The 16,464-nt window shown below is 39.7% G+C and overlaps 1 protein-coding gene across 1 annotated transcript in view; it reads right to left on the bottom strand.

Moving 5' to 3' along the window:
• The window catches only part of PKD1L1 (polycystin 1 like 1, transient receptor potential channel interacting), a 180,985-nt gene that overhangs the window by 152,339 nt on the left and 12,182 nt on the right, over positions 1-16,464 (bottom strand). Inside the window, exons 6-8 of the mRNA XM_073008857.1 lie at positions 15,742-15,959; positions 13,859-14,186; positions 1,529-1,694 (exon numbers count right to left, since the gene is read on the bottom strand). Coding sequence (XP_072864958.1) covers positions 1,529-1,694; positions 13,859-14,186; positions 15,742-15,959 — 712 coding nt within the window. The remainder of the gene's footprint in view (positions 1-1,528; positions 1,695-13,858; positions 14,187-15,741; positions 15,960-16,464) is intronic.

The following is a 16,464-nucleotide window of genomic DNA, read 5'->3' as shown; positions in this document are numbered from 1 at the left end:
GCTGTGGAATAATGCAGATTCTCTCATCAGTAATTGCTGGAAATCAAAAGACATGAAGATTTAACAAAGCAACTAAAAAAGGTAAAAGCATATATAAGAGAAAAAAATGACTAAAACTGGTGATAAAGAAGAGAGGGGAAGAGGAAGATGAGGAATATGCTAATTTCATAATTGCTAATGGTAGCTAATGAATGAATACTCTGAAGAAACAGAGGGATAAGGACATTTTATAAATAAAAGGGGTCAACTAAAACAAGGCACAAACCTTTCAAGTATCAGAAGGCTAACTCAGATGAACATACAAAAGAAAGAAAAGACTACTTAATGAAACGTATTTTAAAATGTACACAGGGCCCATAATGTAAAATACGACAAACAGCTGTCATTTCAATAAAGACAAAATCACTAAACTCATGTATCTCAAATAAGAATGATCAGAATGATTCACACAGCAAAGCCAAGTCCATTGTAGAGAAACATCTAGGACAGTGATTCCAAAGGGTGGCAAATGAAAGAATCTCCCAAATTGTGAGAGGCTGTGTGATGAGGTGGGAGTGATGCCCATCCTGCAGGGGCCTCCATAGGCAAGGCAGGGCAGAAGACACAAAGGAAGAGGCTTGGGCCACCTGGGTTGTTCAAGGAATTGGGATTTCCAGTGAAAAGGGTAAAACGGGGGTTATGTTTTCCTACTCAGGACAGAGGGCCAGCCATGTGGGAGGATCACCCAGAACCCTGATCCTCAACCTCATCTTACCCAATGTTTGCCTCTCTCTTTCCCTCCCTCTCCATCTGTTTTCCTTTCTCTCCCCTTCCTCCCTCTTTCTCTCTCTGTTTTCTCCCCGCCAACATCTCCTCTCCCTCATCAGCCTTTTCCACTGGAGGGTTGGGTGTGGTTATGAGGACCACAGAAGAGGGTGAGCAGAGGGGCTCAGCAGATAGCAGACACCTGGAGCCAGCTCATGCTCACTGTATAGGAGGGACACGGGGCTGCAACTCCCTGTAACCTCCTGAGCAGCCATGGATTTTTATTCCTAACACTGACCACATTTTAAGCCATAAAGACAACATCAGGACTTAAAAAAAAGTTAAAATAGCAGAGAAAAGATTTGCTTATCATGCTACATTAAAACTAGAAATTAATAATGAAAGCAGTGCACAAAGAGGCCACATGGCATGTGAAAAATTTAAATGTAAATAATAACTAATTTAGCATCTGAGAAAGAAAAGAAGCTTTTATCTGAGGAATGCAAACCTCCTCTAAATGATCAGTCCCCAGAGGCGCGTGGGAATGAGACAGCAATCACATACTACTTCCCTCCTTGGGGTTAGGAATGCTGTCTTGAAACTGCTAGCTATCCCATGAGTGGCTATAAATTAACCTAACAATGCCACACACAGGACACCATAGCCCACACAGTGTATAGCCAATCACTAATCAATGTCATCTCTGTAAACCAATGAAAATTTCTGACAAACAGCTTTATATCAGCCCACTCCTTGTGGTGTCTTTTTGCTTTTAAAAACATACTTGTGACAAAGGCAGAAATAAGCTCATATCCAAGGTTACTGGGGTCTGAGTCTTCCTGGCAGCTGTTTTCACTTTGGCACAAGTAAACTTTTAAAGTCATGTTTTTTGTCTCTGCTTCTTTGTAGGTGGAAACATTCAACTGAAAATATAAAAGAAGAAAAAAATACTATAAAAGCAAAAAGAGGAAAATAAACATAAAAGCGGAAATTAATAAACTAGGGGAAAATGTGGAATAAACAAAATCTAGTTAAGAAACTAAGAGAGCTAGTTCTTTAAATAAACTAATGAAAATTTACCCAACCAATTAAGGAACGAAAAAGAAATGAAACAAAATAAAATAAAAACAATAGAAGAAAATATAGATACCAATTAAAACAAAAAAATTATAAGAGCCTATTTTGCTCACCTCTATGCAAATAAATGTTAAAACCTGGATTAAATAGATAATTATACAAGAAAAAATAACTTGAAAGAACTAACTAGTGGAGAAACGGAAATTCTTAACAGATGAATTTCCACAGAAGAAATAGAGGAAGGTGTCAATGAGCTACTCCAATGGCAGTAAGAAGAAAGTACCAGTCCCAGAGGGTTAAAAAGGAAATTCTCTGAAATAGAATATATATTTCTGATGCTATTCAAACTGTTTCAGGACAAATAAAAGACAAAGAAAACTTTCACACAGCACTGATATCAAAGACCAAAACTATTACACAAAAATCAACGACTAGAAATTGTTCTGCACCAGCCATTTGAAGGTGATCCAGTACCTATCTACCTACCTGTTGTTGAGGAGAAAAGCCGTAATGAGGCAACAGGAAAACTGGACTACTTTTCAAATGCATTTGCAAATGCCTTTAAGGACTTTGGCATTTAGAATCATAGGTCTTGCTGTTACCTTCTGAGTTCTTTCTAGGGTTGACCTATTCATTAATTGGAACTTGGGTTCTAAGATTTAGGTGTCTTAGTCCACTTTTTATAAATAAATAAATAAATAAATAAATAAATAAATAAATAAAGGGGAGATCACAGTGGATGGGAGGAAGGACTAGATTGCAGCTCCAACTTGGATGGACAGAGCAGTGTGTGGAGGCTTGCACAGTGAATTTTTGCTCCAGAATGACTGCAGGAATAAATCAGGAAAGCTGAGAGGACCCAAAGACTCCCTGAAGTAAGTGGATTGCTCCTGCAGGACCCAGAAGACACCCCAAATACTGTGCTGGTATACACGACTGAGAGACTCACAAATGGTTCATATCACAGTACTCTGTGCAGACAACCCCCAGTACCAGCCTGGAACCTGGTAGACTGGCTGGGTGGCTAGATCCAGAAGAGTGATAATTACTACAGCTCAGTTCTCAGGAAGCCACATCCATAGGAAAAGGGGGAGAGTACTACATCAAGGGAACACCCCACAGGACAAAAGAATCTGAACAACAGCCTTCAGCCCTAGACCTCCCCTCTGACAGAGCCTACCCAAATGAGAAAGAACTAGAAAACCAACTCTGGTAATAGGACAAAACAAGGTTCTTTAACACCTCCAAAAAAATCACAGTAGCTCAAATCAAGAAGAAATCCCCAATTTACCTTAAAAAGAATACAGGAGGTTAGTTATTATCAGGGAGGCACCAGAGAAAGGCAAAGCCCAGTGTAAGGAAATCCAAAAAATGATACAAGAAGTGAAGGGAGAAATAGTCCAGGCAATAGATGGCATAAATTTAAAAAATCAAAACTTCAGGAAACAATGGACACACTTACAGAAATGCAAAATGCTCTGAAAAGCCTCAGCAATAGAACTGAACAAGTAAAAGAAAGAAATTCAGAGCTCAAAGACAAGGTCTTTGAATTAGCCCATATCAACAAAGACAAAGAAAAAAGAGTAAGAAAATAAGAACTAAGCCTCCAAGAAGTCTGGGATTATGTTAAATGACCAAACCTAAGAATAATTAGTGTTCCTGAGGAAGAAGAGAAATCTAAGTTTGGAAAACATATTTGGGACAATAAATGAGAGGAATAAACTTCCCCAGCTTTACTAGAGACCCAGACATCCAAATACAAGAAGCACAAAGAATACCTTGGAAATTCATCACAAAAAGATAATTACCTAGGCACATTGTCATCGAGTTATCTAAAGTTAAGATGAAGTAAAGAATCTTAAGAGCTGTGAGACAAAAGCACCAGGTAACCTATAAAGGAAAACCTATCAGATTAGCAGCAGATTTCTCAGCAGAAACCCTATAAGCTGGAAGGGTTTGGTCAGTCTCTTCAAATGAAACAATTATCAGACAAGAATTTTGTATCTAGCAAAACTAAGCTTCATACATGAAGGAAAGATACAGTCTTTTTCAGACAAAGAAATGCTGACAGAATTTGCTACTACCAAGCTACCACTACAAGAACTGTTTTAAAAGGAGCTCCAAATCTTGAAACAAGTCCTGGAAACACATCAAAACACAACCTCTTTAAAGCATAAATCCCACAGGACCTATAAAACAAAACTAGAATTTAAAAAACAAAAAACCAATAACGAAGGTATACAGGCAACAAATAGCATAATGAATGGAATGGTACCTCACATTTCAATACTAACGTTGAATGTAAATGACCTAAATGCTCCACTTAAAGGATACAGAATAGCAGAATGGATAAGAATTCACCAACCAACTATCTGCTGCCTTCAAGAGACTCGCCTAACACATAAGGACTCACACAAACTTAAGGTAAAGTGGTAGAAAAAGACATTTCATGTGAGCAAACACCAAAAGCAAGCAGGAGTAGCTATTCTCATATCAAACAAAACAAACTTTAAAGCAAGAGCAGTTAAAAGAGACAAAGATGGACATTATATAATGATAAAATGCCTTGTCCAACAGGAAAATATCACAATCCTAAACATACATGCTCCTAACACTGGAGACCCCAAATTGATAAAATAATTACTAATAGACCTAAGAAATGAGATAGACAGCAACACAATAATAGTGGGGGACTTCAATACTCCACTGACAGCACTAGACAGGTCATCAAGACAGAAAGTCAACAACAACAACAAAAAAACAATGGATTTAAACTATACCCTGGAACAAATGGACTTAACAGATACGTACAGAACATTCCATCCAACATACACAGAATACACATTCTATTCAACAGTGCATGGAACTTTCTCCAAGATAGACCATATGACAGGCCACAAAACAAGCCTCAATAAATTTAAGAAAATTGAAATTGTATCAAGCACTCTCTCAACCACAGTGGAATAAAACTGGAAATCAACTCCAAAAGGAACTTTCAAAATCATGCAAATGCATAGAAATTGAATAACCTGCTCCTGAGTGATCACTGGGTCAAAAATGAAATAAAGATGGAAATTTAAAAATTCTTCAAACTGAACCACAGTAGTGACACAACGTATCAAAACCTCTGGGACATAGCAAAGGTGGTGCTGAGAGGAAATTTCATAGCCCTAAATGCCTACATCAAGAAGTCTGAAAGAGCACAAACAGATAATCTAAAGTCATACCTCAAGGAACTAGAGAAACAAGAACAAACCAAAGACAAACCCAGCAGAAGAAAGGAAATAACCAAGATAAGAGCAGAACTAAATGAAATTGAAACAAACAAAAAATACAAAAGATAAATAAAATAAAAAGCTGGTTCTTTGAAAAAATAAATAAAATTGATAGACCATTAGCAAGATTAACCAAAAAAAGAAGAGAGAAAATCCAAATAAGCTCAATAAGAAACAAAACAGGAGATACTACAATTGACACCACAGAAATACAAAAGATCATTCAAGGCTACTTAATGAACACCTTTACACACATAAACTAGAAAACCTAGAAGAGATGGATAAATTCCTGGAAAGATATAACCCTCCTAGCTTAAGTCAGGAAAGAATTAGATACCATGAACAGACCAATAATAAGCAGTGAGATTGAAATGGTAATTTAAAAATTACCAACAAAAAAACTCCAGGTCCAGACGAATTCACAGAAGAATTCTACCAGACATTTAAAGAATTGGTACCAATCCTATTAACACCATTCCACAAGACAGAGAAAGAAACCCTCCCTAAATCATTTTATGAAGCCAGTATCACCCTAATACCAAAACCAGGAAAGGACATAACCAAAACAGAAAACTACAGACCTATATCCCTGATGAGCATAGATGCTGGAATCCTTAAAATACTAGCTAACCAAATCCAACATATCAGAAAGATAATCCACCATAATCAAGTGGGTTTCATATGAGGGATGCAGGTATACTCAAGTCAATAAATGTGATACACCACATAAACAGAATTAAAAACAAAAATCACATGGTCATCTCAATAGATGCAGAAAAAGCATTCAACAGAATCCAGCATCCCTTTATGATTAAAACTCTGAGCAAAACTGGCATACAAGGGACATACCTGAATATAATAAAAGCCAGCTATAACAAACCCACAGCCAACATAATAGTGAATGGGAAAAAGTTGACAGCATTCCCTCTGAGAACTGGAACAAGACAAGGATGCCTGCTCTCACCACTCCTCTTCAACATAGTACTGGAAGTCTTAGCCAGAGCAATCAAGAGAAAGGAATAAAGGGCATCCAAATCAGTAAAGAGGAATTCAAACTGTCACTGTTTTCTGATGATATGATTGTATATCTAGAAAACCCTAAAGAATCATCCAAAAAGCACCTAGAACTGATAAAAGAATTCAGTTAAGTTTCTGGATACATAACTAATGTACACAAATCAGTAGGTCTTCTATACATCAACAGAGATCAAGCTGAGAAACAAATCAAGAATCCAACCCCTTTTAAAATAGCTGCAAAAAACCCATAAAACAAAAAACAAAAAACAAAAACAAAAACCACGTAGGAATATACCTAACCAAGGAGGTGAAAGACATTTACAAGGAAAACTACAAAACAGTGCTGAAAAAAATCATGGATGACACAAACAAATGGAAACACATCCCATGCTCATGGATGGGTAGAATCAATATTGTGAAAATGACCATACTGCCAAAAGCAATCTACAAATTCAATGGAATCCCCATCAAAATACCACCACCATCTTCACAGAATTAGAAAAAACAATTCTAAAATTCATATGGAACCAAAAAAGAGCTTGCACAGCCAACGCAAGACTAACAGCAAAAAGAACAAATCTGGAGGCATCACATTACCTGACTTCAAATTATATTATGAAGCCATAGTCACCAAAACAGCATGGTACTGGTATAAAAATAAGCACATAGACCAATGGAACAGAATAGTGATCCCAGAAATAAACCCAAGCACTTACAGCCAACTGATCTGCAACAAAGCAAACAAAAACATAAAGTGGGGAAAGGATACTCTTTTCAACAAATGGTGCTGGGATAATTGGCTAACCACATGTAGGAGAATGAAACTGGATCCTCATCTCTCACCTTATACAAAAATCAACTCAAGATGGATTAAGGACTTGAATCTAAGACCTGAAACTATAAAAATTCTAGAAGATAACATTGGAAAAATCCTTCTAGACATTGGCTTAGGTAAGGATTTCATGACCAAGAACCCAACAGCAAATGCAATAACAACAAAGGTAAATCGTTGGGAGTTAATTAAACTAAAGAGATTTTGCATGGCAAAAGAAACATTCAGCAGAGTAAACAGACAACCCACAGAGTGGGAAAAAATCTTCACAATCTATACATCTGACAAAGGACTAATATCCAGTATCTACAATGAATTCAAACAAATCAACAATCCCATCAAGAAGTGGGCTAAGGACATGAATAGACAATTCTCAAAAAAAAAAAAAAAAGATATACAAATGGTCAGCAAACATATGAAAAATGCTCAACATCACTAATGATCAGGGAAATGCAAATCAAAACCACAATGCCATACCACTTTACTCCTGCAACAATGGCTATAATCAAAAAATCAAAAAATAGTAGATGTTGGTGTGGATGCAGTGAACAGGGAACACTTCTATACTGCTGGTAGGAACGTAAACCAGTATGGAAAACAGTGTGGAGATTTCTTAAAGAACTAAGAGTAGAACTACCATTTGATCCAGCAATCCCATTACTGCGTATCAACCCATTGGAAAAGAAGTCATTATACGAACAAGATACTGGCACATGCATGTTTATAGCAGCACAATTTGCAATTGTAAAAACATGGAACTAACCCAAATACACACCAATCAATGAGTGGATAAAGAAACTGTGAGGTATACACACACACACACACACACACACACGTAAAATGAAATACTACTAAGCCATAAGAGGAATGAAGTAATAACATTCACAGCGACCTGGATGAGATTGGAGATTATGATTCTAAGTGAAGTAACTTAGGAATGGAAAGCCAAACATTATATGTTCTCACTCTTAAGTGGAAGCTAAGCTATGAGGATGCTAAGGAATAAGAATGACACATGGACTTTGGGGACTCAGGGGGAAAGGGTGGGAAGTGGGTGAGAGATAAAAAGACTACTAATAGGGTGCAGTGTATACGGCTCAGGTGATGGTTGCACCAAAATCTCAGAGATTACCACTGAAGAACTTACTCATGTAACCAACCAAACACCACCCATTCCCCAATAACCTATGGAAATAAATTTAAAAAAAAAAAAAAACAACGCTAATTGAGGGGACTCTTGAGCAGCCACTTGCTCAAGCCTGCTCCCACTCTGTGAATTGTCTTCAACAAATCTGTGCCTACTCTGGCAAAAGAAAAAAAGGAATAAAAATAAATAAATAAAATGAATGACTAGAAGCCAACACCATTTATGAGGAAGAACCATGAACAATATGTTAGAAAACTGAATGCAATAGCATAATAAAACAAGTAATTCATCAAAATCAAGTGTTTTCCACCCCTAGGAATTCAAGAATGAGTCAGTAAGATATTGGCTAATATAACACATGAGATTTGGAATTCTAAAGAAGCAAAGAAAAATGTTATAAAATCAGCTTCACAGATGCTGGAGAGAATTTAACAAAATCAACAACTCTTATTTTCTTTAAGTCTTCATTAAGAGAGGGAAAGATGAAAACTTCCTTTACATGATAAATTATATCTGTCAAAAATCTAGTATCTAGTTTAATGGAAAAATGTCACAGCCTGATGGGTTCTTCTTTCCCGCTGCCCTGAAAAAAGACTAATGAGACCAGCAGGTGTTGCAGCAAAGAATGTAATAATCACGGGCCTGCCGAGCAAGGAGAACAGGGAGGAAGTTCTCAAACCTGTCTCCCCCAGAATTTGGAGGCTGGGGCTTTGTAAAAGTACTTTTTAAAAAGTACTTTCCCAGCAGGGTTCTGGGAAACTGGAACAAATGATTGGCTGAACAATTGGGAAGAAATCACAGGAGCATCTCAAACTGTCTTTGTGCAGCTGAGTTAGTTCCTTGGCAGGGATGTGAGGGGGTAGTCTTAGAACTAGACAGTGTGTCTTGATCTACTTAAATGTTAAATCTAAAAAATATCTCAAAGACCATATCTTTAGGTTTCACAATAGTGATGTTATCTATAGGAGTAGTTGGGAAAGTTACACATTTTGCAACCCTCAGTTACATGACTCTGGGGCAATAGACAACCTATAGAAACGCAAACTAAGCAATGGCAGATTATGGTTTAATGCCTACTCATTAGCAAAGTTCAAACCCCTATCATAATTTTAACCTTGCCTTATGAATATGGCTTTAATCTTCAGACAAGCAGGGTGCCAGTTTCCTTTGCCTCCAAGTTTAATGATAAACTAAATCCTTCTCATAGTTATATTGGCCTCTGCATGACAATAAGCAAGAAAAATATTTAGTCTGTGAATTTAGAAGCAAGATGGAATCAGTCATGCTAGATATCTCTCATTACTTATAATTCTGCAAAGGCAGTTCAAAAACACTGGAAGGATCCTGAGACTGACATGCCCATCATCATCCATCTCATTTAACACTGTTCTGGCAGTATCAGCCATTGTAATTAAACAAGAGAAAGAAACTGGAGGGGTCAATCTGGAAATGAGAGGTTGATCATCACCATTCATAATTAATATGTTTACATAGCTGAAAAACACTAAAGAATACAATTCAAGATAACTATAAACAACACGAGAATTAAGTGAAGGAGAAGAGGACCTAAAATCAACAGAAAATAGCAGCAGCTTTTCTATATACGAATGACAACCAGTTTGGGGACAAAATGGGAAAAAAATGGAAAAAAAATCCCTTTTATAATACAATAGTACAAAAAATAAAATATCACATAAGAAACATGTAAATTCTATATAAAGAAATGCTCAGGCTGGGCGCAGTGGTTCACGCCTGTAATCCCAACACTTTGGGAGGCTGAGGCTGTAGGGTCACTTGAGGCCAGGAGTTCAAGACCAACCTGGTCAATACAGTGAGACTCTTGTCTCTATTAAAACAGAAAAAAAAAGAAAAAACAGAAATGTTTAAAATACTTTTAAAGAAAGATGCATGGAAAAATGAACAGGAACAGGGCAGTTCATGCAGGGGGAGACTCTTAAATATAAAGGCTCTACATAAATTAATTTATATGTTAAACATTTGTAAATGAAAAATAAAATTCTAAGCCCTCCGGCCTACTGAATGGACCCCTCCTTCTGGCCAAGGGCATTCCAAAGTTAACCTGAAAAATGAGTTCAGGCCATAATGGGAAGGGAGGGTCAGACATTCAGACATGCCCCACGATACCCTCCTTCCTTTGGAATTCAGGCACAACTGACCAGCATTAACATTTAAACAGAGGCCTTAAGAATGACAAAACAGACTTTCTGTAGCAATAAGATACCAACATGACAGATAGCAGGCCATAAAAGAAATCAGATTATTATTACTATTATTATTATTATTATTTTGAGACGGAGTCTCGCTCTGTTGCTCAGGCTGGAGTGCAGTGGCGTGATCTTGGCTCACTGCAAGCTCCACCTCCTGGGTTCACACCATTCTCCTCCCTCAGCCTCCCGAGTAGCTGGGACTACAGGCGCCCACCACCATGCTCAGCGAATTTTTTTGTCTTTTTTAGTAGAGATGGGGTTTCACTGTGTTAGCCAGGATGCTCCCGATCTCCTGACCTCATGATCCACCCACCTCGGCCTCCCAAAGTGCTGGGATTACAGGTGTGAGCCACCGTGCCCGGCCGAAATCAAATTATTTTACCCCAAAATGTATTTGACACTTCAAAATCGTCCTATGAAGAGAGGAGGACCCAAAATCAACAGCAAATAGCAGCAGCTTTTCTATATACCAATGACAACCAGTTTGGGGACAAAATGGGAAAAAATATCCCTTTTATAATACAATAGTGCAAAAAATAAAATATCATACAAGAAACATGTAAATTCCATATAAAGAAATGTTCAGGTCCGGCACAGTGGTTAATGCCTATAATCCCAACACTTTGGGAGGCTGAGGCTGTAGGATCACTTGAGGCCAGGAGTTCAGGGAAAATCTATGTTCTGCAGAGAATTCCCTTACCTTTCCAGATCTTTTCCTGATCCAGGACAGAATTAACTCAATCTGGCACCTTGTAAAGGCTGATAAGAAACATTTACAATCTATTCTCTCTGAAGGCTGCTACCTGGAGGCTTTGTCTGCATGATAAAATCTTTGGTCTTCACCACCCCTTATTTTCACCCAGACACTCCTTTCTATTGATTCCAGGTCTTTAGATAATAACTTAACTCTTTCAACCAAGTGCCAATCAGAAAATCTTTGTATCCACCTATGACCTGGAAGCCTCCTCCTACCCCCATCTTTGAGCTGTCCCACCTTTCCGGACAGAACCAATGTATATCTTAAATGTATTGATTGATGTCTTACATCTCCCTAAAATGTATAAAACTAAGCTGTAGCATGACCTCTTGGGACCTCTTGGGACTGTGCCTCAGGCCATGGTCTTAGGACCTCTTGGGACTGTGCCTCAGGCCATGGTCACTCATATTTGGCTCAGAACAAATCTGTTCAAAAATTTTACTTAGTTTGATTCTTCATCAACACATGATTTAAATAAAAATACCAATAAGATATTTTTATACTAGTCAGTGTGAATCTAAAGTTCATGTGGAAAAATAAACAAGCAAAAATGGCAAGAATAATGCTAGAGAAGATGAGTGACAAGGGAAGCCACCAGCAAATCACCGAGGGCAGAGACGAACCCAGCGTTGGTACAGGCAGCACACCCCATCAGTGTGGCAACTGAATTCCAGCAAATGACGCTGAGCCGAATGGGTGGCCATGCTAGAGAAGATGAGTGACAAGGGATGCCAGCAAACCGCCTGAGGGCAGAGAGGAAGCCAGCATAGGTAGAGGGAGCACGCCCCATCAGTGTGGCAACCGAATCTTCCAGCAAATGACGCTGAGCCAAATGGGTGGCCATTCAGGAAACAGTCAAATGGAATCTACAATGCAGGCTTTATGCCAGGCTATGTATTCAAATGCATTCAGTATTTAAATGAGAAGACAGAATAATAAAAACTCTAGGAGAAACCATGAGAGAATTGTTCCATAAACTTAGAGGAAGGAAATAATTTCTAACTATGACATAAAACTCAGAAACCATAAAATAAAGGGTTGATAAAGTATACTTAATAAAAGTTAAAAATTCCTACATGAAAAGAAAAAAAAAACTATAAGTAAAACCAAAACACAAATGACAAATTGAAAAATAAAAATTTGCAATGTATACTAAACAGACAACTTTTCTTAATAACTAAAAGAGCTCATTGAAACCCCATATTAGATGGAACTGTGAAAGTGCTCTATTTGGTTGAATATGGTCATATACTGGCAGCTGACAAGGATGAACCTAATAAAATGCAAATTTTAATACTTCAGAAAGATACTGTTTTTACCTATCATATTGATATCTACATTGTTCACAGGAATGTAAACCGGACAAGAGTCCTAATCAAAAGCAATTTAGCAATAACTATCAATTACAGATGCACATAGCATTTGAGGCAATAATCTTGCCTTTCCATTAAATGACATACATATGTAATTATTCACTGCAATGTTGTTTGCAATACTGAAAGATCAGAAACAATTTCAATGTCCACCGGTAAAAAGAAATAGCTGAGTAGATTTGGTCCATTAAATTAATGGACTACTCAGCAACTACACCAAAAACCAGGGAAGCCCTTTCTGTGTAGACAGGGAAGCCTGTCTAGATATGGATATGCATTTAAGTGAGCAAGGAGTGGGACATGTGCATGGTATACTTCCATTTGTGGAAAGGAGGGGAAACAACATTTATACTTGCTTATACACATAAAAGAAATACGAAGTAGAAGGCAGTGGGTCAGTAGAAAAGGACTTTTTACTATATATCTTTCTAGAATGTGGGAGTTTACACCATGAGAATGTACACGTTCAAAAAGTAACTTTTTAAAAAAAGGGGGGCGTGAAGGTGCAGTGGCTCACACCAGCACTTTGGGAGGCCCACGCAGGCAGATCTCTTGAGGTCAGGAGTTTGAGAACAGCTAGGCCAACAGAGTGAAACCCCATCTCTACTGAAAACACAAAAAATTAGCTGGGCGTGGTGGTGCACACCTGTAATCCCAGCTACTTGGGAGGCTGAGGTGGGAGGATCCCTTGAACCCAGGAGGTGGAGATTGCAGTGAGCTGAGATTGGGCCACTGCACTCCAGCCTGGGCAACAGAACAAGACTTTGTCTCAGAAAAAAAAAAAAAAAAAGGAAGAAATAATGAAAGAAAAAAAAAGAAAAAATTAAATCCGATCCATAAGTGGTAAAGTATCAGAACTCTCCACTCACCCTCCACCCCCAATCATCATCTCTAGGGGTTTAGTAGTTGTCTGAGTAGAATGGGTCCAACACTGGTGTAAAGAATTTTTTTCTTACTTTGGTTGAGACTACAAAATGTTGGAAATTTTAGTGCAAAAGAATTCATATACAACACTGTGTGTGTGTATATGTGTGTTCATGTACTTGAAGGACAATTTGAGTAATTTTTCAATAGTTATTATTTTTAGCATTCTGCTTCTGTGTAGGATGAAGCGCCAGTACATTAGCTTTGGGACCTCAGGACAAATCCCTCAGGCTCGCCACCCCTACCTCACAAGGCAGGTGGAAAGATTAAATGCGATGAAGTATGTAGAGTTGGTCACAGTGCAAAACACAGTGCACAAACCCACCTACATCTGCAGTGCACCACTGAACTACTATTCTTAGAGCCAGGAAGCTTGGCTGAGTCCAGAGAAATGGAATGTGGTTTCTTTCTATTCCCAACACTGCCTCTTGGGTCTCCTAGCTCAGGATCTCCTTCCCAGGCTCCTGAAAAGGACACTGTGCACCTTACCTTTTGAGTACCGGTGGTAGGCAGTCACCGCCATTGCCTCAGACATGTTGTGTAGCCTCATTTCCACCCCAGAGCTGTCCCCAAAATCCATCATCAGACAGACAGCCTCTCCAGAAGCCATATGAACACGGAATCCCAGATTTGGAGGTGCCCGAGCTTCCATTTCCAGGGAACAATCGAGAACAGGGTTCATGGAGTTTTCAGAATTTTGGGCTAGGATGGCCACAGGAGGATGCTGAGTAGGGGGATAGAGGATCTCAGAACCAGACTGCAATGCCATGAAGCTGGGCGTGCGAGGAGTGCCGGGCGGAAGGCTGTGGGAGCTGTGGGAGAGAAGGAGAGGCTTCAAATTTCATGACAGTGGACCACATCACCAGGTGGGTTGGGAAGGCAGAAGCCAAGCAGCCTGGGCTGGGTCCAACCAGCTAGAAGCCAAGTCTGAGAAACCTGATGAAAGGCTTCACTTCCACTGGTTCTCAGAGCAGGGTCCCAGGGCCAGCAGCATCAGCATCACCTGAGCACTTGTGAGACATGCAAATTCTTCACCCACCCCAGACCCACTGGGTCAGAAACTGGGGTGGGGCCAGCAAGCCCCTAGGTGAATCTGAGGTCAGCAAAAGTTTGGGAGTCACTGCTCTAGCTACATTACTAATAGTAAAAGGTAGAGTTTCTCTCATCACTGATTTAATGGACATGAAAGATGGTATCTCCCACAAGTCACTACTTCCTGTGTTTTTGCGAAAAGCTCCCCGTGAGGGTGGGTGCCATCCTTTCTACATTTCTCCCTAGCTCCTTGTGCTGCAAATCGGTTGGGGAGTTGGGAATAGTCTAGGATACTCGTCTCAGCTTCCAATCACACAGGACTTTCGTGATCATCATATATGTGTTAAAAGCTGGTCTTGAGTAAAGCATATGGTGTTGGTACCAATACATGGCATAAACGAAAGATTAAAGAAAGCAGGAAAAGGAAGATCATGGAAATGGCTTAAGTATCTTAATGGCCAATTCTCATGCTCCCATTTTTTTTTTTTCTTCTCCCAGTGTGCTGTGCATGTCCCGTTAAAAATACACACAGGCGGGTGGATCACAGGGTCAGGAGATCGAGACCATCCTGGCTAACACGGTGAAATCCCGTCTCTACTAAAAATCCAAAAAATTAGCTGGGCGTGGTGGTGGGCACCTGTAGTCCCAGCTACTCGGGAGGTTGAGGCAAGAGAATGGCATAAACCCGGAAGGCAGAGCTTGCAGTGAGCTGAGATCGCACCACTGCACTCCAGCCTGGGTGACGGAGCAAAACTCTGTCTCAAAAAAAAAAAAAAAAAATTACACACAGTCACGCCTGTAATCCCAGAACTTTGGGAGGCTGAGGTGGGTGGATCACGAGGTCAAGAGATCAAGACCAGTCTGACCAACATGGTGAAGCCCCATCTCTACTAAAAATACAAAAAGTAGCCAGGTGTGATGGCACGTGCCTGTAGTCCCAGCTACTCAGGAGACTGAGGCAGCAGAATCACTTGAATCCGGGAGGCGGAGGTTGCAGTGAGCTGAGATTGTGCCACTTCACTCCAGCTTGGGTGACAGAGCGAGACTCTGTCAAAAAAACAAACAACAACAACAAAAAATATACACAGTCAGACAAAGCCTCAGTCTCAGTATGTGATTGATAGGAAACATAAAGGCAACCAAGTGACATGGGTCCCTGATGGCAAACAGTGGCCAATTACGTTTACACCATCGTAACTTGAAAGTCATTGGACTTAATTGCAACAATAATTAAAGCAAACAACGAAGATACTAAAATCACCAACGATTAGGCATGGATGGCTCCAGACTGGGGATGGAGAAGTGATGCTGGCCTCCACACCTCCTTTACCTTACCTTCTGGGAGAAGTGGGAAAATGGGAAATCGGCCACAGGGGTACTCGCTTGGAGCTGGTCTGAGTGGGTCTGGCCACCTTGGTGGGGGTCTCCATCGTGACAGTCCCAGGAAGCAGCCCCGTGGCCGTATCCTCCGCACAGCACAGCAGTCTCAGGACACAGCAGGAAGCCTCCATCTTCAGGCTGCAGGGAGCTGCTGCAGAAGAGGTGCCCTGGACCTTAAAAGTTTAAGAACAGCTCAGGATTTATTGAATGGCCTCGTCCGGCATCAGTAGTTGATGTCCTCCACGCTCAAAAAGCCAATTTAATAAAAAGCCCCACTGCTGCTGAGGTCTCTGCTATTTGGGTGGGCGACCACACATTGGCCCTATGCATTGGTGCTATGTCATGAGTGGTAGGATTCACCCTTTCCAGCATACTAGCCAAGAAAGTGCCCTGCTGGCACCAGCTAGAACTATGAGACATGTTTGATCAGGAATTTCAGGGTTGCTTAGTATTGGAAGTTCGTGTTATCCCCTCAGCTAAGCCAATAGAAAATTAGCAACTTCATAAGGTCATCTATAACTCTATAAGGTTGTCAGCTGAGAGATGGCGCTCTTACAGACAGCAAAAATGTAAAGTCTATTTTCCCTTACTGTGGTGACAAATTTTAGTGATGCCTTCAAACTGCCTGAGCAGTGTCCAAATGACTTAGAAAGGCAAAATATGCTTCACTGACAAACT

Source organism: Chlorocebus sabaeus, chromosome 21 (genome assembly GCF_047675955.1).
Source record: "Chlorocebus sabaeus isolate Y175 chromosome 21, mChlSab1.0.hap1, whole genome shotgun sequence".
NCBI classification, from domain to species: domain Eukaryota; kingdom Metazoa; phylum Chordata; class Mammalia; order Primates; family Cercopithecidae; genus Chlorocebus; species Chlorocebus sabaeus.
Note: the sequence above shows the minus strand (reverse complement) of the source record. Positions and strands in the feature narration are given on the sequence as shown.